General features: G+C 46.4%; 1 protein-coding gene across 2 annotated transcripts in view; it reads right to left on the bottom strand.

The window, feature by feature from the left end:
* LOC122937707 (rho guanine nucleotide exchange factor 40-like) overlaps nucleotides 1-22,411 on the bottom strand; it is a 76,988-nt gene extending 54,577 nt beyond the window's left edge. For both annotated transcript variants that reach the window (XM_044292692.1, XM_044292693.1), the window contains exons 1-2: nucleotides 22,308-22,411; nucleotides 1,152-1,349 (exon numbers count right to left, since the gene is read on the bottom strand). In XM_044292692.1, coding sequence (XP_044148627.1) covers nucleotides 1,152-1,349; nucleotides 22,308-22,310 — 201 coding nt within the window. In that variant the 5' untranslated portion in view covers nucleotides 22,311-22,411. The remainder of the gene's footprint in view (nucleotides 1-1,151; nucleotides 1,350-22,307) is intronic.
* Between the last annotated feature and the right edge of the window lie 2,492 nt (nucleotides 22,412-24,903).

The raw sequence follows: 24,903 nt of genomic DNA, 5'->3' as shown, positions 1-24,903 counted from the left end.
TAAAACATGTCATTTAAACATTTAAATCCCTTGGCTTTGAAGTCAGGAAGGCGGTCCTATCAGTATGACAGCTATCTGTGTACACACAGTCATAGAAGGAAGGCCGTCAATCACTGATAGGACCGCCTCCTGGACTTCAAAGCCCAGAATGACCAGGAATTGAAATGTTTAAATGACATCTTTTACTGAATCTTTTCCCATACAAGTAAATATCAATCTGCACAACCCCTCCTGCTCTATCACATGCTGCCTGCAGCACAAACACCATTCTTGACGTCAAAGGTGCCCTTTAAGTGGCTAGATAGGTTTTGCAAGGCTCCCTGACTGGTTTAGAATCACTGCCTTACCATATACTGGGGTAAAACTCTACGATATACACTGACGTTTGGCTAGGTAGGAGTCAATCAGTTTAAGGGTCCATTCACACGTCCGTATGTGCATTACGGATCCACAATACACCCGGCCGGCACCCCCATAAAAATGCCTATTCTTGTCCACAATTGCGGACAAGAATAGGACATGTTCTATTTTTTTCAGCTGCGCACTCTGGAAATGAGGATGCGGACAGCTCACTGTGTGCTGTCCGCATCCATTCCTGCCGCATAGAGAATAAAAGGGTCCCGCATGCGGACCCATTCTGCGGACGTGTTAATGGAGCCTTATAACAATGCCACAGAAAGACTGCTAAAGTTTAGGGGTGGTGTATAAAATTGCTATTTTAGCTTAACATATGATCCTATAATTCTCTAGTGACCCTAGATATCCTTAGGGCTGATTCAAATGACCATGCTCAGTACTGAGAACATGTATGCTGACCCACGGCTGTTTCCTGGACCAAGCACAGTTATGTGAATCAGGCTTTACAGTAGGGGAATATATGGAAAGCAACCATACTTTCAATCACAGATTTCATTGCATGACCAACAAAAAGCTGTATATGCTCCCCTAGCACTGGACTCTCACAAACCCACCACCACCAGTGGAGTCATAAACCCCCTGCCCCCAACCACCACCGGACTCACATAACCCTCCTTCAAATCCTCAAATGGACCTACATAACCCACATCAACATCGTCACCACTGGACTTGGACAACATATTCCCCACCACCAATGATCTCACATAACCCACCATTACTGGTACTAAACTCACACAAGCGTCCTGTTGCAAACTCTGCAGGATACGTTTGACTGGAATCAAAAAATCTATGAGATAACTGAGGCCATCTCCACGGTAGGTCTTCTCCACCACGTCCAGGACTTGGCACAGCACGGTAGCAGCAGTGGACTCAAATGGATGGTAGAGGGAGGAGAGGGTCTTCTGAATGCAACTGTCCAGAGACTGGGAATCCTGCAGAGGGAGAGATGAGAAATGCGCAGCTGCTTAAGCCGTTTCCATTTAAAGATCGTCCTTTCCTCAGACCAAAAAAATACAGTTAACCCCCTTAGCCTTGACCTTTGGTAAGAACGAATGCACAGAATGCTTCCAACAGGGAAACTGTCTACTACAAATGACTGAGGAGAAAGAAAGAACCATCAGTGCACTGACTAGGAAACAACTTGGTTCACACGTTCAGGCTTTTTGGTGCAGTTTTTTAACCAAAATCAGGTGTGGATCATAACAGGAAAGAATGATTTAAAGGCAGATGCAACTTTTTTTTCATTCCACGCCAGGTTTTTGCTTTAAAAACGGCATAAAAAACCTGAATGTGTGGCGGCGCCCTAACTCTCAGTGAGCAGAGCACTACCTATCTGCTGATGATCAGAGAGATTATTTATGCCACACCGCAGGTTTGGTGTCAGTTCAGCAGCTCACAACCTGTGTAATCTCATCATGCTTCCTCTCAGTCACTTAAACAATTAAGATAATTAAGAGGGGGAGGGGGGTGCAAGAGACTAATCCATTTCATTACTGCCAATCAGTCGCTGATTTAGAAGGAATGGAGCACAGCGCAGATGTGAGGACGAGAACACGAAAGTGACAAATCTCAGATGTTTATCATTATTTGCAGTCACAGGGTACAGGAGCAGGATGTAGTGCAGCACAGAGCAAACATCATGAATAGTGGCAGCACCCAACAGCAGATCTGGGTCACATCAGCTTAGGCTACTTTCACACTAGCGTTACTTATAATACAACCATCTGCATCCGTTATGAAAGGATCCAGTTGTATTATCTATAACATTGCCAAGACAGATCCGTCATAAACTCCATTGAAAGTCAATGGGGAACGGATCAGTTTTCTATTGCGTCAGAGATCCGTCCCCATTGACTTGCATTGTGTGTCATGACGTATCCGTCTTGCTCAGCATCCTAGGACGGAAAGCAAACTGCAGCATGCTATCAGGTATGAGAACGGAACATGCATTTAGAGCACTCCGTTCTGTTCAGTTACGTTTTGTCCACATTGACAATGAATGGGGACAAAATGGAAGCGTTTTTTTTCAGGTATTGAGACCCTGTGACGGATCTCAATACTGGAAAATATTAACGCTAGTGTGAAAGTAGCCTTATACAACAAAGTATAGGACACTGATATTTATCCTCTACTGACAGTGATCCTGTATTACACTCCAGAGCTGCACTCACCATTCTGCTGGTAGAGTCACTGTGTGCATACATTACATTACTTATCCTGTACTGATCCTGAGTTACATCGGGTATTATACTCCAGAGCTGCACTCACTATTCTGCTGATGGAGTCACTGTGTACATACATTATGTATCCTGTACTGATCCTGAGTTACATCCTGCATTATACTCCAGAGCTGCACTCACCATTCTGCTGGTGGCGTCACTGTGTACATACATTACTTATCTTGTACTGATCCTGAGTTACATCCTGTATTATTCCTCAGAGCTGCACTCACCATTCTGCTGGTGGCGTCACTGTATGCATACATTACATTACTTATGTAATGATCCTGAGTTATATCCTGTATTATACTCCAGAGCTGCACTCACTATTCTGCTGGTGGATACACTGTATACATACATTACTTATCCTGTACTGTTCCTGAGTTACATCCTGTATTATACTCCAGAGCTGCACTCACTATTCTGCTGGTGCAGTCACTGTGTACATACATTACATTACTTATCCTGTACTGTTCCTGAGTTACAGCCTGTATTATACTCCAGAGCTGCACTCACTGTTCTGCTGGTGGAGTCACTGTGTACATACATTACTTATCATGTACTGTTCCTGAGTTATATTGTGTATTATACTCCAGAGCTGCACTCACTATTCTGCTGGTAGAGTCACTGTGTGCATACATGTATGTATGTAGACAAGTGACTCTACCATCAGACAAGTGAGTTCAGCTCTGGAGTATAATACAAACCGTACAAGATAAGCAATACTCTATAACGTACATACACAGTGATTTGACAAGCATAACAGTGAGTACAGCTCTGAAGTATAATACAGGACATAACTCAGGATCATTACAGGATGAGTAATGTGATGTATAAACAGGGATTATGAATGTTCTGTAACCTGTAAAGTGAGGTAGAAAGGTGAAGTGACGAGCATACTGGTGTAGGAAAGCTGGCATTTCATACGTCATGGTGAACAAAAGAGCCATTTAATTAGCACAATAAACTGGCAATAGGACACGAGGGGCTTCCTGAAGGCAGAGTCGCTGCCGCTCCCCACCCGCACATAGCTATTACATGCTCTTTGTTCTGAGCTGATCTCTTCATTATAGTTTATGAATGGAAAAAGACGTAACGAGCACAGTGTTGCGGCACAGAGACCACCTGAACTGTACTGTATGGTCAGGCCTACACCCACTGTGATTTGCCCCAACGCCATGATCTGAGAACCTATCCATCTCAAACACTTTATACCAATATCGGCTTTGCTCGTTGCAATCTCTCCCGACCTCACCGTACAGATGGAGTTTATTCGGGCCGATGAGCAGGAAATGAAACAACTTAAAATCAGACGCAATTCAGCTAATTTACCCAGTGGAAACCAGACATCATCTTACTCAGCACCACTATCACTTTTTGACTAGTCTGACAGGCAGTGACATGGACCATGACAGACATGAAAAGCTCAGCTACATGTCAGCTCGTCACTAACTGTATAACCGCCGCATACCTTTTAGGTACTAACAGTATAAATCTACAGATAATAAAGTGATTTGTCAGCAGCTTCTTCTTTCATCTGACAGTTTATTTTCATCAGTGAATACAGTGGAGAAAAAAAATATTTAGCAGCTTTGCTTTCTCCTCGTCGCTCTCTGCAACTCCCCCCTCATTACTCTGTAGGGGTCCGACACCTTCAGATTTATACGTTTTACCATTTATAGAATTGAAAAACATTTTAGGGTTAGTTTTACTCTCTTTGGCAATTAATCTCTCGGTCTCTAGTTTGGCTGCTTTTATTTGTTTTTTACATATTCTATTTTTTTCCTTATAGTTTTTCAGTGCTTCCTCACCACCCTCCTGTTTTAGTGATTTGAATGCTTTCTTTTTGGTCATTTATTGCTTTCTTTACAGTTCTATTTATCCACATTGGTTTCTTTTTGTTCCTTAACCTTTTATTCCCATACGGTATGTACCTCTCACAATGAGATTTTAAGATGCTTTTAAAAATATCCCATTTTGTGGCTGTATTTTTATTTTTGAGGACTTTGTCCCAGTTAGTTACGCCTATGGCCTCTCTTAGTTGGCTAAATTTAGCTTTTTTGAAGTTTGGTATTTTTGTTCCTCCCTGAAGAAACGCTCTTTTGAATGATAATTGGAAGGCGATTACTTTATGGTCACTATTTCCCAGGTGTCCCCCGACCTGCACGTCTGTTGTTCTGTCAGGTCTATTGGTTAATACTGTCCAGTATGGCTGTCCCTCTAGTCGGGTCCTGAATCAGTTGGGAGAGGTAATGGTCTTTGGTTATTGCCAAGAACCTGTTTCCTTTATGAGATGTACAAGTTTCAGTTTCCCAGTCTGTATCTGGGTAGTTGAAGTCCCCCATAATAACCACCTCATTATGATTTGCCGCCTTGTCCATCTCGTTTAGTAGAATATTTTCTGTGAACTCCAGTATATTAGGTGGTTTATAGTAAACTCCTATTAGTAATTTATTATTGTTTTTGCCTCCATGTATTTCTACCCACAGTGACTCCACATGTTCATGTCCCTCACTTATATCTTCACGGAGTGTGGGCTTTAGACAGGACTTTACATAAAGCCAGACCCCCCCCCCCCCCCTTTCCGGTTTTGACGATCCTTTCTAAACAGACTGTAACCCTGTACATTAACTGCCCAGTCATAGCCATCATCCAGCCATATCTCAGTTATTCCCACTGTCATAGCCATCATCCAGCCATGTCTCAGTTATTCCCACTGTCATAGCTATCCTCCAGCCATGCCTCAGTTACTCCCACTGTCATAGCCATCATCCAGCCATGTCTCAGTTATTCCCACTGTCATAGCTATCCTCCAGCCATGCCTCAGTTACTCCCACTGTCATAGCTATCATCCAGCCATGTCTCAGTTATTCCCATTGTATCATAGTCCTCCTCACACATCACTAATTCCAGTTCACCAGTTTTATTAGTCAGGCTTCTGGCATTAGTATACATACATTTGAGAGGTTTATGTATATTTTTTACTCTACACCTTTCCTTCTGAACTGTTCTAGTCCCGCCATCCATTCCTCCCCCAGTCCCACTACCTTGCCCCCGGTCTCTATCTGCACTATCTTCCCATCCTATAATGTAATTTGCTCACATTTTGAACAAAGATATGCACCTCAAACGGCTGTTCCAGGACTGCAGACATTAGACAAGATGGGCACCGGACTGCGCTGACAATAATGGAACACATAGTAAATGAGGATTACGCAAGAAAAGAGAAAAATACAATATAGTGCAGGGATAAGAATATAACTTACTGCAGTCCCCTCCTAAAGTCCCTAAATCTCAAGTCATGTAATCTAAAGTCACACTCGCATTATTCGCCTGCTTGTATAAATGCAGCTCTCAAACCAGCCTTTTTTTCCTCTGAATTTGAATGGTATATCTGCCTATATATGGAGTAATACACCCATGCTCCTCACAGGGTGGTTACCTAGCTTTCCAAGAGATCTAAAAAGTAATTTAAAAGAGCCAGACGTCCCACTCTCCTTCAGAAGGTTCATCGTGCTTTCCAACAATCCGGAAAGACAGATTGCTCCCATGCTCCTCCTGGTGTGCTCACTCTTTCCAAGAGTCCTGAATGTCAAACTTGCCTGGTTATGGAGCAGAATTTCCCATTCCTCCATTTGGGTGGTCACCCCGCTTTCTAAGATTCTTGAAATCAGTTCTATTGTGTACTGGAGTTAAAATCTCATGCTTCCCATGGGGTAATTATCTGGCATTTCAAAAATACTTTGTCAGTTCTGTCATGTCATGGAGTAATGAATAATGGGGTCCTACAGCCCCCTCCATCCTGTTAGAGCAGACATTCAGGAGAATCCTGCATACACAGTATGGCTCCAGGTGTGGAGGCAAAAAAGCCGCATGCGAGTCGCTCCGCTCGTCCCTGCCATTACATTGTAGCTGAACTCCAAGCAAAAAACAAGCTCGGACAAGACACAGGTAACGAGCGGCAATGAAATGCATCAGTCCTGGAGGGCTCGCCATCATGACAGGGAGCCCGTGTCTGCACTAACGTCATATTCCTCCGGGAGGTCGAGCAGAGGATGTGTGAACGGGGACGCAATCTCTCTACTAAGCAGATTTCTCCTGAAACGGTCCATTGTCCTCACATCCACATCTTCATTTTGGACATTTCAGAAAGTTCAGCTTCCCATGGACATCCATAATCAGGAGGTGCATGAGAAAACGGTTTACCAGCCAGTCCCGCTGCTGTCAAACTACAACTCCCAGCATGCCCTGACAGCCAGAGGCCACGCTGGGAGGTGAAGATACAGGACATCTAGAGAACAATAGTGTATGCAAAATACAAAATGGACTGTGATCCACAGGGCATATTTGCATCATTTTCAGGTTTTCTGGACACTGACTGCAGTGTAAAGGATGGGGGATTCCATTCGGCTTGTTATGGCTACATTCAGGCTCCTGTCTATATGTACATATACTTTCTCCTCTATACACTATATTAAACCTAGCAAGTAGCCAATGTTTTGCCCTCCATTCTTTACACTACTAGCTTCACTCACTGGGGATATATTGTTACATTACAAAAGTCCTTTTTTTCAATTATTAATTAAAAAGCTTTATTTATAATACATAAAGAAGCACTAAAGAGCATGCAGTGGAAATTTGTACTCTAAAGATGATCATCATTGCAACCACAAGACATGCAATTGATATGTGGGATTCCTGGGCCTGTAACCCATAGGCTGGGTCTATACATTGCCTCAATGCCTGCTTATTCCCCTATGTATCTGTATTATTTCTGTAAGGCCCCATATGTACACAGCTATTCATACAGCCAGATATTACATTTGCAGCCTTTACTGTTATAATCCTTTGGCACCATGTGCCGTGTACGGTTATTTATTTGACTCACTTATATAGCGCTGACATATTCCATGGCGTTTTACAGACATTATCATTACTTTATGCACAATACGAACTTAAAGCCAACACTTCTTCCTGACCCAAAACTGAGCAGAAATTCTCCCATGTATTCAATCCATATCCTATACCTGACCCTCAAACGCAGCAGAGGGACATAAAGAGTCTCCGGCTGCAGAGAAGGATCTGTTTGTACACGGAGCAGGGCCCACCTTGTACAAGCAGAGAAACCGCAGAGAGGATTTCTGAAATATGGAATGCAAAAATGTTTGCCAGGCAAATTAACCCTCTCCAAAATCTCCGCTTTAGGCCGAATGCACACGACCGTGTTCCGCGGCCGAGAGCGGTCCGTGGTATGCCGGGCTGGATTCCTGTTCAGAGCAGGAGCGCACGGCGTCATTGGTTGCTATGAAGTCGTACGCTTCATGTCGCCGCTGCACTACAGTAATACACTATATGAGTGTATTACTGTACAACAGCGGTGACATGAAGCGTACGACTTCATAGCAACCAATGACACCGTGCGCTCCTGCTCTGAACAGGAATCCAGCCCGGCATACCACGGACCGCTCTCGGCCGCGGAACACGGAAAAACCCAAGACCGAACGCAAAGCAATCACCAGCAGTAATAGTATGAATTCTCCATCTCTCTGATAACCTCTTCACTAATGATGCAACTTTCTAAAACAATCCTGAAGTCTGAATACAGATGCAGTCTACATAAAAAGCTGTTACTTTGTGCAAACCTTCCTTGTCCTGTATTATACTCCAGAGCTGCATTCACTATTCTGCTGGTGGAGTCACTGTGTACATACATTACTTATCCTGTACTGATCCCGAGTTACATCCTGTATTATACTCCAGAGCTGCACTCACTATTCTGCTGGTGGAGTCACTGTGTACATACATTAGAAAGTTGACACTTCCCAGGATGAATATCACAACAAGTTCTGTGCAGACACTGAAGTAGCAGGGAATGCTGGGTGGGAAGTAGTTCCCGCTCAGATTCTTATGGTACATCATTAGCCTGCATGTAACAAGGACAGATATTCTATAAGTCATCGCTGCCGTCCTCTCATTCCTCAGCTGCCTGCATTGTTTGTACATGTGATGGCCGGTGATATTGCGGTTTTATTTTCTTTCTGATACATAATATTCTGATATCAAGAGCTGGAATGTTTTCTATCAGCTCAGCCTGAGTGGGAACACATGAAGGGGCGCCGCTTATCTGACCTTGAATCCTGGTCAGCAAATTATGTTATCCCTCTAGCAGTTGTATTGGATTCCTGCAAAACTTTCTCAGAAATGTGGTTCCCAAAAATGCAGATGGAACAACATGATGTAGACAAAAAACACAGCAGCCACTAAAATAACAGAAAGCGGGCAATGGCTGGGGGTGTGGAGTCATCTAATGCTTCTGCCTGATAACAGTCCATGGGCTCCAAACATGGCTGCCATGGATGTGCCTATAGGAAATAGGAAGAATTATAGAAATCTGGGGCTCTCCTTAGGGATTAGAGACATTTGGAGACAACGCGTTTCAAGGCCCGAGTCAATATTCACAATCAGTCTTCCGTATGAAAACCATGGACAGACTCCATTTGCATTCAGCCTCATCTGATGGCTCCACATAGCTGTAATCATTCAGGACTACGCCAATCCCAGAGGCACTGGCTATAATGTCTTCTTTCCCAGTATAAGTCCAGTCTCAGCAGCACCCACATACTGGCTTGGATCCCGGCAGTAAACAAAGCTGTGATTGTGGGTCAGAGCAAAAAAATTCTCATCTGTGCCACTCCCCCCTCTAAAATATCTCACTGAGCCAGTATCTGCCGTGCCCAAAAATATATTAAATGCTAGTCATAGCCTCAGGTCACATAGCCCTGCACCGAGGACGGCAAACACTGAGCTCACATGCCAGGAGCCATCATGCACTGCCAGCACTCCCTCTAGATGGATGGGACTGAGAGATGTGCTCATCCTGAGACTTCTGGTTCCCGAATAGGGTAACAAATCTACTGGGGCACTAAAGGCTCTGTTCACACTTAATTTCTTTATTCCCTCAGGAGATTTTGCTGACATAAAGTGGCCAATGACTCACTCATTGTAAAAAGAAGATATACCGCACGGTTTATAGGATGGTGCAGCAGACTATGCCTTCCTATACAGTAAATAGAGTAAACTGAAATAAAAAGGGTATACTGGTCTGGCTTTTGCCAAAAGGGGAGACTCTTTGAGTACATGGGGCCCTAAGGATGCATTTCTCATATGTACTGGGAGCTTTCCCTGCACATATCCTGAAAGTGTTCCTAGGTATGCTGCTGTGGGGTACGGCTACACTGTTTGCACGATGTAGCGGCGATCCCATAGAAATTAATGGGATCACTGCGGGAGTCATAAAACATCTAACACTGCTGGATTATTTGTAAGTCATACAGCAATCCCATATTTTTCTATAGGATCACCGCTACTCCGTAGCATAGTACACCGTTATCTTGGCCGCGATATGTGTCATGCCACCAGTGTCGCTATACCCTTACTGTTGACAACCACAATGGGCACAATACCGTGATTATTCACAGTTGTCACCCAGCTACATACAAAATAGTGGCTCTTTAGGAGACACGAGCCGATAGGACGTGGCTTAGATCACAGCCACAGGATGCAATATATGTCAATCCGACATGGACTCTGATCTGTGCAGAAAGCAAGGGCTCAAAAATTGCTAAAATGAACGCCGTCACCTAAGGGATGTACCTACAGCTTCCAGCTACACAAGATCCATGAATGAATGTTTGCCGGGTCATTATGGACAGGCCCATGCGAAGCATAATTAAGGCAATACGAATGCAATTGAACTACAGCTCCCATCGTAGTCTGAAGTCAGAAGTAACCAGCGGCTGAGGCCGGGGACAGAGTTTTCGGCCGCAGGATGAGACTTCCAAGCAGTGAAAGTGCTCGTCTTCCCTGTATCCCAAGAAGAATCCACAGCAGTTCTGGAACTTTTTCATAGTTTTCATCTTTAGGTTCCTCACCATTTTTACTTGATGTTAGTACAAAGGAACGTTCTTGTCGTCCCCAGAGGTTGGAAAGGCTCTAATGAGGACCAGTCTATAATATAACCGCACTGACACACTGTAATAAACCATCAGGAGACAGAATGGTGCTGTGGATGTGTTTAGCTCACAGACTTTGTCTAGACTGGATACTAATGGAACAAACTACCAGCAGTGAGAAGTTTGAAGTCCAAACAGCCTCTGGATTAAACAGGGATATTCACTTTCACTAATTGCAAGCAGTGACTTTTTGTCTAAAATGAAGTTTGAAACTAGAAACATATTAGAGATTTGCAGGCGTTTTCATCCTCTCTTGGGCCACTCTTACCATGTATGTTCGATGGTGGGATTAACTGTCACTCCCCCTCCCAATAATATGTGACGTTATACATACGTGACCGTTCCTACATGTAGTGATTGGCTTCTGTGGTCTCCATAATACAAAACAGAGGAGACGTAACATTCAGTTAGATGGAGATTTCATGTAAATGCTTAGAAATAGTGAGGATCCCGCTGCTTTCTATGGCCGGGTAAATCCTGCACAGTTATCTCCAGTGAATGAGGGGTTAAACTGGAAGCACTGGGCAGAACAAACTGCAGAGCCATCAGAACTAGCGAGGCGCAGACAATGGGATGTGAGAGAACACTGATTTTTCCCTCTCCTCGGTTACAAAATCTGAAGGGTGGGATAGAACAGACGGCGAGCTCTGAAACGCACACTCAGCGCTCTCATCCGCAGCCACCTCGCCCACGCCGGCCGCACCTTGCTCCCACTGGCCGGGATCCGCTAACATTCACCAAATCCAAAATACATATGAAATATAACTAAAGCCAGATTTTCACATGGTCCCTGATCTAGTGCAGCCGCTGTGCCGAAGCTCAATGTATACTTCTGGCACTGGGACTACAACCCCCTGTAATCACTACACCCGGAAAATGAGCGGATGAGTGAGGTACAGTTGCTGTCGTCACAGCAGTACACAGTGACCACTGAAGTCAATGGACTAACAATCAGATGCTCATTTTGAGGCACCTGTGGACTATGGTCTAAAAAATAGGGGTCCAAAACCTATTAACCTATGTGGACTGGGGCTATCCTGACGGGACATTAAGGCCCCTTGCAGACGAGCGTGTCCGGATTAGGTCCAGATGCGTCCCGGTGCATTAAGGCAAACCCACGCAAGTAGGTACGCAATTGCACTCAGTTTTGACTGCGATTGAGTTCCGATGTTCAGTTTTTATCCCGCGGGTGCAATGTGTTTTGCACGCGCGTGACAAAAAACTGACTGTGGTACCCAGACCCGAACTTCTTCACAGAAGTTCAGGTTTGGGTTCAAGGTTCTGTAGATTGTATTATTTTCCCTTATAACATGGTTATAAGGAAAAATAATAGCATTCTAAATACATCAGAATACAGCAACATGGTGATGGATCATGTGACGGACCATGTGATGAGCGCAGTGATGTCATCAAAGGTCTTATTCCTCACAGAACAAGACAGAAGAGATACCGGCTGCGCGAACAAGTGGATTAAGGGCCCTTTCACACTTGCGTTGCCCGGATCCGGCATAGAGTTCCGTCGTCGGGGCTCTATGCCGGAAGAATCCTGATCAGGATTATCCTAATGCATTCTGAATGGAGAGAAATCCGTTCAGGATGCATCAGGATGTCTTCAGTTCCGGAACGGAACGTTTTTTGGCCGGAGAAAATACCGCAGCATGCTGCACTTTTTGCTCCGGCCAAAAATCCTGAAGACTTGCCGCAAGGCCGGATCCGGAATGAATGCCCATTGAAAGGCATTGATCCGGATCCGGCCTTAAGCTAAACGTTGTTTCGGCGCATTGCCGGATCCGACGTTTAGCTTTTTTAGAGTGGTTACCATGGCTGCCGGGATGCTAAAGTCCTGGCAGCCATGGTAAAGTGTACTAGGGAGCGGGGGAGCAGCATACCTACCGTCCGTGCGACTCCCGGGCGCTCCAGAGTGACGTCGGGGCGCCCCAAGCGCATGGATCACATGGAACACGTCATCCATGCGCACGGGGCGCTCTGACGTCATTCTGGAGCGCCCCGGGAGCCACACGGACTGTAAGTATACCGCTCCCCCGCTCCCCGCTCCTACTATGGCAACCAGGACATTAATAGCGTCCTGGCTGCCATAGTAACACAAAAAGCATTTTGAAGACGGCTCCGTCTTCAAATGCTTTCAGTACACTTGCGTTTTTACGGATCCGGCGTGTAATTCCGGCAAGTGGAGTACACGCCGGATCCGGACAACGCAAGTGTGAAAGGGCCCTAAGGCGAGTTAAATTTTAAATTTTTTAACCCCTCCAGCGCTATTGTACTAAGCATTCTGTATTCAGAATGCTAATATTTTCCCTTATAACCATGTTATAAGGGAAAATAATAATGTTTGGGTCCCATCCCGATCATCACCTAGCAACCGTGCGTGAAAATCGCACCACATCCGCACTTGCTTGCGGATGCTTGGGATTTTCACGCAACCCTATTCATTTCTATGGGGCCTGCGTTGCGTGTAAAACGCACAAAGAGGAGCATGCTGCGATTTTCACGCAACCCACAAGTGATGCGTGAAAATCACCGCTCATGTGCACAGCCCCATCACCTCACGCATTGCACCCGCGCGGAAATCTCGCCCGTGTGAAAGGGGCCTAAAGGTGGTTTTGCACCTGCTCATACTCCCTGCTTGTTCCATGTCTGCCCAGAGTTTGCTGTAGTGATTTGCATTCTGGATCTGTACAGTCTTCAGGTGTAATAAATTCTTACTGCTCCAATGCAAAATAGGAGCTCAGCAATGCTGCAATGGGGTGCGTCTGACTGTAAGCTTAAAAACTTTTTAAAATAGCCAGCAGAATAGTGAGTGCAGCTCTGGAGTATAATACAGGATGTAACTTAGGATTAGTACAGGATAAGTAATGTAATGTATGTTCACAGTGACTCTACCTGCAGAATAGTGAGTGCAGCTCTGGAGTATAGTTCAGGAAGTAATTCAGAATCAGTACAGGAAAAGTAATGTATGCACACCGTGACTCCACCAGCAGAATAGTGAGTGCAGTATAATACTGGATGTAACTCAGGATCAGTACAGGATAAGTAATGTATGTACACAGTGACTCCACCAGCAGAATAGTGAGTGCAGCTCTGGAGTATAATGCAGGATGTAACTCAGGATTAGAAGTATAAGATCAGGATAAGTATGGACTCAGAGGTTTATGTTACATGTCTGACGTTCTCTGTAGAAGTTTATTACCACGGTGTTAATTATACAGTATACAGGATGTGATGAGTGTCAATAAAACACTGCCCTGCAGACAAACAGCTCGCTATGGCGTAATGAACGGATTTTTTTGTTGATCTTAGTAATCACACATTACTTGCCATCTTTCAGCCTATTGAAATGAACTCATAAGATGGCATGAGGGTGTGAGTTAATTCTATCCACTGGGAAATTATCACAAGTTACCTCGAGTCAAGCATGGGACAATGTAATTCAGCGATTTTCATCCTGTGGCTTTTAAACTGTTGAGAGGCGGAATTTCCTAGGTATTAGAGCATGCTGGTTGTAGTAGTCCATAAAAAAACCTGGAAAGTAACATTTGAACTGCACCAAGACTTTTTGTAGTGCTACTGACTGATTTTAACTCAAGCTATAGCTGCAGTCCTACACAGTACATGGAGTCACAGGCTATTTTCTACACTGCAGCTGTCACTCCATAGTTAAAAAGCAATCCATAGTGCTACAAAAAGTCTATGCACCCCAAACCCAGAGCAAATGAGTCCACGCACAATGGTCATTAGAGGGCTCTGCAATGGCACCAGGCTCTGCCCTCATCCGCACGTCTGCAGGGTTGGAGCACTGTATGATGAAATATGTACATACATGTGAGCTGCTATGTGAACATGATGCATCCACCGATCTCTGACTACACAGCCATATTTGCAACCTCCCCATAGCCTATGTAAACCATTTCTCTTAAAAAATTGCATGTAAAATCAAGACTGCAGCTTGCATGGATCAAAGGCTTTGACAAAAATATTCTAATGTTCTAAATCCGGAATGTTCTAGACTGTGGAATAAAAATCCTCAGCAACATACAAGACGACAGATTTTGTTCCTTCCAGTCAGCCAGAAGGGTCTTAAAATGAAACTTCATTCCTTACCTCAGACTAAAGGCCTCATCGGGAGCACTACCCTGGCAACTCACAGCGACTGCGCCCAGTTTACAGGACGGCATAAACGTTCTTGTGAAGATAATGAGATTTAAAGCTCATTAATACATCAAAGGCTCGGGGAGGGCGGCTCTGCACAAGCCATGAAATACACGGTTTATGTACGTAGATATAAGGAATACAACCCTCATTATCTAGTCACCTCCCTGCTGCAAATATCATCATATGCATCATGCATGCACAATGGGAGTCTCCCAAAGGATAGAAATCCATACATGAGGGCACCCAGGAGGCATGGACTACACAAGAGACATTCTACTACCTAAGGCACATGAACGTGTGCCGGCTGGGCTCGTACTGTGGCCCGCAATATACAGGCACCGGCCGCTTGTGTACGGCTAAGGTGCGGTGCAAAACGGAGGCACAGAACCGCACAGAAGCACTACTGAGTGGTTTATTTTTTTGCGGTGCGGACGGATGACTGACCCATTCAAGTTGAATGTGTCTGCATCAGTCTTCTCCAGCCACACAGACGGTGCTTGTGCATTAGGGACCACAATTTGCGGTTCCCAATGCATGGAACGAGCGGCACACGTTCGTGTGAATGAGCCCTAAGGGAAATCTCCACTTGGACAACTACATTCCCCAGATAATATCTCCATACATTGTCTAATACTACGGTAAATACTTTGTGTGATTTGTCTTTTATCCAGTATGATACTCGGGATCGGTACTTCTCTATTCACAGCCAAAGGTAAAATCCACAATGCTTTGCAGGAAGTCAGAGGTCACAGCTAGAGCAGAGCTGTCAGGACGCCTGACCACAGGGTGGAGCTAAGCTGCTGTCTGTTTCCAAGGACAACCAGCAGAAATTTGACAGCAGATTTGGATGTCAACTGAAGAGACATTTTCAAACACCATAAGCACAAGTATCAGCAAAACTGATCCAATGTACCGTAAGCATCAATGTGAGCCGGGACTGATTGTCCTGAAAGAGTTAATCCCAGTTGACACATTCTCTCTATGCAAAATAAAGTGCAGAGATGCAAATCAGGGTAAAAACAACAAAAAGAAAAAACAATGTCCCAAGCCACGGGGCAAGGACAAAGCAACAGGCATCAAGGGCTCCGAGTGTACGTGACCCCAAATATCCGGCATGACTAACCCTGGGTTCACACCTGAGCGTTTTACAGCGCGTTCAAACGCGCTGTAAAACGCTCAAGACATGAAATCCAATGCTTCCCTATGGGAAGGGTTCACACCTGGGCGTTTTACAGCGCGTACGAACGCGCTGTAAAACGCCCGACGCTCAAACAAGTACTTGAGCTTCTTTGGGGCGTTTTGACGCGCGTTTGTGGCCATAGGACACTGCAGTCAATGACATAAACGCGCGTTTACTATTACAAAAAACGCGCATAAGAACGCGCGACAAAAACGCTCAGGTGTGAACCCAGGGTAAAGCTCACCCCAATACACTGTCTGCTGCCCAGGAAGCAGAGCTATGGGGAGCTGTTTGACAGGTTTAGGGTCCATTCACACATCCGCAAAATGGGTCCGCATCCGTTCCGCAATTTTGCAGAACAGGTGTGGACCCATTCATTTTCAATGGGGTTGGAATGTGCTGTCCGCATTTGCGGATCTGCACTTCCATTCCGCAAAAAAATAGAACATGCCCTATTCTTGTCCGCAATTGAAAAGGCATTTTCTATGAGAGTGCCGGCGATGTGCGGTCCGCAAAATGTGGAACACACATTGCCGATGTCCTTGTTTTGCGGATCCGCAAAACACACACGGGCGTGTGAATGGACCCTAAGGCCCCCTTCACACACACATTACCGTTTTAAAAAAAAGTCATAAAAGAGACATGTGTATCACATGCAGAGGCGCAACTTTAAGATCCTGGGCCCCATTGCACAATCTGTAGCAGGGCCCCCCCATCAAGCGTGTGCTTTCTATAATACTGGCATCTTCTTATGTTGAAGAAGGGTCTCTGGGACGCTAGGCACCACTATACCTACTGATTACACTTTTTTGGGCTTTTTTTCTTTTTTTTTTCAAAAAAGGCACCCAAATAAAATAAACGCCATTAGCAAACAAATGCACGTGTGTCCTTTGGTTCGTATCTCCTACATAGGTTCAGCTAAGGCTACTTTCACACTGGCGTTTTGGCTTTCCGGATCAGTTTTGCCCTAATTCATTCTGAATGGAAAAGGATCCGCTCAAAATGCATTATTTTGCCTCCGATCAGTCACCATTCCGCTTTGGAGGCTGCTTGCAGTGTTTTGGTGTCCATCTGACGAAACGGAGTCAATGGGAACGGATCCGTTTTCACTGACACAATCTGGCACAATAGAAAACGGATCCGTCCTCCATTGACTTTCAATGGTGTTCAAGATGGATCCGTCTTGGCTATGTTAAAGATAATACAAACGGATCAGTTCTGAACGGGATGCAGACGGTCGTATTATCTGAACGGATCCGCACCAAACGCGAGTGTGGTGGGACCCCCATTACCCACACAGCAGCAGGTTCTAGAGGCGGGACCCACATCTATCAGTCATTTATGGTTTATCCAATGTGCACGTTGGGAATACCCTTTTACTTCTCTATGGAAAAACAATAGTAAAGGAGTCAAAAATGCAGACTACAAACTCCGCTCCTCGTATCTCAGCTTCCTCGACAATCTGACATAGAGACTTGGATAACAATTTTACTTGGCGTGTGGAGAGTTAATATCACTGCTGCAGCACCCTCCTGGAAGCCTCAGGCGGCTACAAAGGCTTCTGACCGTCCGGCGCGACAGGTCCAGACAAGTCTACCATCGCTGCGTCCGCCTCTGACAGTTATTTTAAAAATCGTCGCCCCTATATATTTAGGCCTGAAACATGAGCTAAAATAGAATATACAACCATCTAAAAATACCCGCGCCTAGATGTGATAATGACCCCGCTCACTGCTCCTGTACACACCAATGTTTTGGTCTCGCACTCTATTTCATTGGAAGAGATCAGTGTGCTTATTTTAACCCTTGATTTCCTCAAACACCAAATCTACCATGGTGACATAATGGAAAAGGCAGCTGCTGTGGAGGTTCCTCTAGACCAGGCATGCTCAACCTGCGGCCCTCCAGCTGTTGCAAAACTACAACTCTCATCATTCCCTGACAGCCTACAACTATCATCCTACAGAAGGGCATTGTGGGAGTTGTAGTTTTACAACAGCTGGAGAGCCGCAGGTTGAGCATCCCTGGTCTAGACAAAGGAAAATATCCTGATCTCTCCTGCAGATAGTGATGCAGAATATAGCACCAAGGGGGCCAAACATTCCTCCAGGTATGTGGATGTGTCTGAGGGAGATAAGTAAGCAGTACACAGTGACTCCACCAGCAGAATAGTGAGTGCAGCTCTGGAGTATAATACAGGAGGTAACTGAGGATCAGTTCAGGATAAGTAATGTATGTACACAGTGACTTCATCAGCAGAATAGGGAGTGCAGCTCTGGAGTATAATACAGGATGTAACTGAGGATCAGTACAGGATAAGTAATGTATGTACAGTGTAACTCCACCAGCTGAATAGTGAGTACAGCTCTGGAGTATAATACAGGATATGGCCTCATGCACACGGCCGAGAGCGGACCCTGGAAACCCGGCCGGGATTCCTGCTGACAGCATGAGCGCACGGCGTCATTGGTTGCTATGACACCGTGTGCTTCATGCAGCCGCTGCTGTACAGTAATACAGTAGTATAGTGTATTACTGTACAGCAGCAGCTGCATGAAGCGCACGGCGTCATAGCAACCAATGACGCCGTGCGCTCATGCTGTCAGCAGGAATCCCGGCCGGGTTTCCACGGTCCGCTCTCGGCCGCGGAACCCGGCCGTGTGCATGAGGCCTATAACTGAGGATCAGTACAGGATAAGTAATGTATGTACACAGTGACTCCACCAGCAGAATAGTGAGTGCAGCTCTGGAGTATAATACAGGATATAACTCAGGATCAGTACAGGATAAGTAATGTATGTACACAGTGACTGCACCAGCAGAATAGTGAGTGCTGCTCTGGAGTATAATACAGGATGTAACTGAGGATCTGTACAGGATAAGTAATGTAATGTACACTGTGACGTTACACTGTATATACATGATATAAAAGGTGAACCTGCATTTTGACTGGCACCATACATCCCATATACTGTAGTCTAAATCTCCCTTTAGTAGGGTACTGTAATATTAAAAGGTATATCTATGTGAGGTACGAGCTCTGGGAGGCTCCCACACTGTCCACACCTCTTCTGTGTTTCGCCACCAGGTTTGAGTATTGATCTTATCAGTTCAGCTATAGGAGATAGAAATGCAAACCATTTCCTCTCTTCTTCTAAGCACAGATGGGTCTGCACAGGGAAGCTGTCATCTTAGCAGTCAGAGAATGCAAATAGCGAGCACCTGTCCTATTTTCTGTTCCTCTGAGCTCTGCACGCCGGGCTGTACTGCTGTCTGAACCCTGACACAATGAAGAACTCGGGTCACCAGCCTCAAATTATTCTAAACTGGCACTTCCCCAAATTCAACATGCTTTTTTCCTCTCAGGGATTTAGCAGCACAACTCAGTCCTTCCCACGGTAGGATTCCAAGTCTGTGCCCGCTCCACTAAAGGGATTTCATGTCACGTCCTGCACTGGGACCTCTCACTGTGGATGTGCTAGCTGAGGTGCCAGGACACCTGAGAGAGCTGAGCGCAATAACAATACCTAGTCAGCTCCGGTGCAAGAAGTGCCCTGCATATTACCCATCCTGGCACAACACCAGGCTGTCCAGGTGTCAGAGGCGGCCCGCATATTACCTGTTCTGTGGTCGGCCAGTTCATGATCAGTCTGGCATTTTACAGGGAACAGCTAATATGCAGGTAGTTTAATACTTTTGCAGATTTCCCAGTTTTTCTGGTACCCAGCAAATCCCCAGTCTATTCTAATATCACTGGTATCCTGCATATTACCAGTCTACAGAGAAGCTGGCGGTGCCCTGCATACCACCAGCCTATTAAGGAGTCACCTGCATCCTGCATATTGTTAGTCTGGTGATATGCAGAGCACCGCTGATACCTAGTTGCAGGAGCGGACTGAGAACTTGTGGCCCTGGGGAAAAAAAAAAAAACTAAAAGTGGCCCCATGTTGTACAAGTAGGCAGGACCAGCAGTACCATAGTGCAGCACAAAATACTGCCTCAGCAGAACCTAATACCACAGTGCAGCACACAATACTGCCGCCCCATCACAGCATTTAAAGGGAACCTGTTATCAACGTTATGCTGACCTCACTGAGGGCAGCATAAAATAGTGACAGAAGTGCTGATGTCAGCGGCGTGTCACTCATGAGCTAAAAGTCAGTGGTTGCTGAGAACCAGCATCATAATCATTGCAGCCCAGGCCTTGAAAAGAGTCAAATCTACCTGAGAAGAGTCCTGGTTATACATAATCTCCTGCTCTCTCACCCATCTGCTGATGATTGGCAGTTCTCTCCTAGAGAGAAAGGGAGAAAACTACATAGAAGACGGTCAGTCATCAGCAGGAAAGCAGGAATTCATGAATAACCAGGACTCTTCTCAGGTGGCCGGGACTCTTTTTCAGGGCCAGTCTGCAATGATTGTGATGTTGGTTCTCGGCAACCACTTAGTTTTAACTTTTAAATGACAGATCGCTGAAATCAACTCGCCTGTCTCTACTTTATTCTGCCTTTAGTATGAGCAGCATAACGTTGATGACAGGCTTTAACTGCACCATCATCCTGAGGATAGTGATACAGTTGACTTCAGAAGGGCACCTGCGGCTGATTAATTAATGCTTAGAGCATCAGAATGTTATGTACCCAGCCACTGGCCATGAGGAGGGCTTGGGTTACCCCTGTGGGGTAAATGGCCAGTCTGCCCTTGCCCAGTTGGTTGGTATAGTAGCACCCCTACAGACTGGTAATGTGCAGAGCACTAATGATACCCGAGCTGTCTGATGACATGCAGGGCACCCCTGACACCCAGTTGTCTGGTATAGTGGCACCCCTACAGACTGGTGATGTGCAGAGTTCTGGTATCACTTGTGCCCTGCATATGTGGCTTTGCTACCATGAGAAGCTGTAATATAGCAGGACAGCATGGATACTGGTGATGTGATGCCACAGAGGAGATACATTACCGTACAGAGCACAAACACAGCAACCGGACAGCAGGGTCGTCTGTCCAGTCCGGCTCTGGGAAAGTTGGGTGACAACCATTACAGCCGCCTTCACTGCTTCCACTGTGGTAGTCACCAGCATACACTGACATCAAGGGGGTCATCGGAAAGCTGGGTGACATCTCCTTAGGAGCTGCTTTGGATGGTGACCACCCAGCTTTTCCATGTAAACACATACAGCAGAGGTACTGACACAAAGCGCCCTCCCCCTGTTGATGTCCAGCACCATGGAATTAATAGCACTTTAAAATAAATAATAACCTGTACAGAGGAAAAAGGAGGGAGAGCAAAGACATCCAGGATCTGACAGGATATACAACGCATCGACACCACACACTAAATATATAGAAAATCACACACAGTATATAAAAGTAAAAAATCTATTTGTACCGTGTTAGCCAGTAAGTGAGATTCCTCAGCGGTTGATAACTGAACAGTTAACCATTGATATCAACCACTGGGTAACACATTATAAACACATCACGTGCTATAAACACACACATTATAATGTATATAGTGTGTGATGTACATGTAAACACACAGTATACAGAAACACTATATACATATCACACATGGCAGGGACACGATGTACACACAGGTCACAGAGTCCAAAACAACAGACCACTGGTATCATAGAAGAGACACTGATCCAAGAACCTCAGGACAACACAAGCAAGACAGTGACACCATACAGTACACAGCCACACAACTCATCACATAGGTCATAAGTGTGACACTAACACCTCAACACACAGTTTTACACCTGGACACAGGACAAGACATAATACACAATAAACATACTCCATAGCCACACAATCTACCACAAGTGTAATGCAAGTGACACACAGACATCACACAGGTGACACACACACAGGTGACACACACACATCACACAGGTGACACACACACATCACACAGGTGACACACACATCACATCACACAGGTGATATACATCATACATCACACAGGTGACACACAGACATCACACAGGTGATATACATCACACAGGTGACACACAGACATCACACAGGTGATATACATCATACATCACACAAGTGACACACACATCACACAAGTGACACACAGGTGACACACATCACACTACAAGAATAAACCGCCTGATAGAGAAGTTACAGACCTCACACACAATAATCCACCACACACGTGACAACTACAGGACACATACAATACATCCCTGCACCCCGGTCACACTCCCTCTCCACCTCAGGGTCGTGTACAGGTTACTCCAGGTGATGCCAGAGCCCTGTCACAGTAAGTAGGTGCCCCCCACACCCCACCGTCCTCCTCACCATGTCTCCGGCCGCTGTCTCCTCCGCTCACCTAGCTGCCATGTTCCGGAGCAGTGAGCGCTCCAGAGCGGCGCTCAGTCTGGCCCCGCCCCCTCTGTGTAGTGCGTGGACCCGGCCCAGGGGGGGGAGCGAGGGCCGACGGCGCTGAACCCAGCCAGCCCGGGGAGGACAACTCCCAGCATGCAGACTGCCACCCCTGCTGGGAAATATACAGTTTTAGTGCGCTGCCACCTGTGGCTGCTGAACTACAACTCCCAGCATGCAGACTGCCACCCTTGCTGGGAAATATACAGTATTAGTAATCTGCCACCTGTGGCTGCTGAACTACAACCCCCAGCATGCAGACTGCCACCCCTGCTGAGAAATATACATTGGGTATTAGTACTCTGCCACCTTTTTCCTGCTGAACTACAACTCCCAGCATGCAGACTGCCACCCCTGCTGGGAAAATACAGTATTAGTGCTCTGCCACCTGTGGCTGCTGAACTACAACCCCCAGCATGCAGACTGCCACCCCTGCTGAGAAATATACATTGGGTATTAGTACTCTGCCACCTTTTACTGCTGAACTACAACTCCCAGCATGCAGACTGCCACCCCTGCTGGGAAATATACAGTATTAGTGCTCTGCCACCTGATGCTGCTGAACTACAACCCCCAGCATGCAGACTGCCACCCCTGCTGAGAAATATACATTGGGTATTAGTACTCTGCCACCTTTTACTGCTGAACTACAACTCCCAGCATGCAGACTGCAATCCCTCCTGGCCTGGTGCCTGAGCGGGCTCAGTGCCCCCCTGCCACAGCATGGTATCACCAATAGTGGATGTTACAGATTTTGCATTGAGGCTAACAAGGATATGCCCCCGTTGTCCGATAGGTGTGGATCCCACTGCTGGGACCTGCACCTATATCGAGAAAGGAGTTTGCAAAGTGGTGGCTGGAGGACTCCGGTCCGGCCACCACCAAGCACTCTCCCCATAGAAGTGAATGGGAGCAGTGGCGTAGGGATTGCCATAGCAATGGCTATGGGGCCCTATGCCACTGGGGACCCGGGCTGCCGGCTGAGGAGTTAAAAAAAATATTATTTCAAGTGGCGGTGCAATAGGACCCCCCTCATTGGTGGCAGAGGCAGTTCCGATCGGAGTCCCAGCAGTGTAATGCTGCGGCTCCGATCGGTTACCATGGCAGCCAGGGCGCTACTGAAGTCCTGGCTGCCATGGTCAGTTATTCTGCAGCATACTTACATGCGCTGTGGACGTCGGGCGCTCCTCCTTCTTGTAACTCATCACAGGTCTGTGCAGCGCATTGCTATAAGCAATGCCCACCAATGATTTTAATACCTGGGGCTGGTGAGAGGCACTGGGGGCTGATGGAGAGGCACTGGGGGCTGATGGAGAGGCTACTGGGGGCTGCCATGAGGCTATTGAAGGCTACTAAAAGGCATGGGGCTCTTATCTGAGGTCTGGTTGGGGGTCATTCATATTGGGGTCTGAGCTGAGGTGTGATCTGAGGTCTTATTGGGGTCTTATTAACATTGGGGATCTTATTGGGGCTGTCAGCTGAGGTCTAATTGGTCTGACCTGAGGTGTAATGACATTATTTATTTTTTTCCGGAGCAGCTTGGAGAAAAAAGGCCTCACAGTCTCCCACACTCCTTCTGCCCGGCCAAGCCTGTCAGCACCCCTTAGGCCAAGCCTGTCAGAACCCCTTATGCCAAGCCATCTAGCACCCCTGAGGCCTAGCCAGCCAGCACCCCTGAGACCAAGCCAGCCAGCACCCCTGAGGCCAAGCCAGCCAGCACCCCTGAGGCCAGGCCAGCCAGCACCCCTGAGGCCAAGCCTGCCAGCACCCCTGAGGCCAAGCCTGCCAGCACCCCTGAGGCCAAGCCTGCCAGCACCCCTGAGGCCAAGCCTGTCAGCACCCCTGAGGCCAAGCCTGTCAGCACCCCTGAGGCCAAGCCAGCCAGCACCCCTGAGGCCAAGCCAGCCAGCACCCCTGAGGCCAAGCCAGCCAGCACCCCTGAGGCCAAGCCAGCCAGCATCCCTGAGGCCAAGCCTGTTAGCACCCCTGAGGCCAAGCCAGCCAGCACCCCTAAGGCCAAGCCTGTCAGCACCCCTGAGGCCAAGCCTGTCAGCACCCCTGAGGCCAAGCCTGTCAGCACCCCTGAGGCCAAGCCTGTCAGCACCCCTGAGTCTTCAGAACTGTAAGTAAATTATATATAAGGGGAGCTTATAATATGAAAGAGATGAATTATGTCAGAGCGGCTCTTCACCTACATGTGTATCAGCACTAGATATATACCCCTTACACTCCCTAATACCCAAACTACACAAGATACATATCCCTACCTTCTGTCTAATACACATACACACCCCACGATATGTTCTTTCACCTCCTTGTGTTACAGACCCCTGTACAATTTAACAATCTTTTTTAATACACAGACATTTAGATTCATACATTTCCTACACTGGCACAAATGCGTTGTGACCAGTGACCAACTGTCAGTGCACAGTCCTACGCGTAACCGTCGCAAGTGCATGAAGAGCAGCGGATGTGGCGGCGAGGTCCGAAAGGTATGTGGGGGTGGGAG

This window comes from Bufo gargarizans, chromosome 5 (genome assembly GCF_014858855.1).
Source record: "Bufo gargarizans isolate SCDJY-AF-19 chromosome 5, ASM1485885v1, whole genome shotgun sequence".
NCBI classification, from domain to species: Eukaryota; Metazoa; Chordata; class Amphibia; order Anura; family Bufonidae; genus Bufo; species Bufo gargarizans.
The sequence above is the reverse complement of the archived record's forward strand: the minus strand, read 5'-3'. Positions and strand labels throughout refer to the sequence as shown.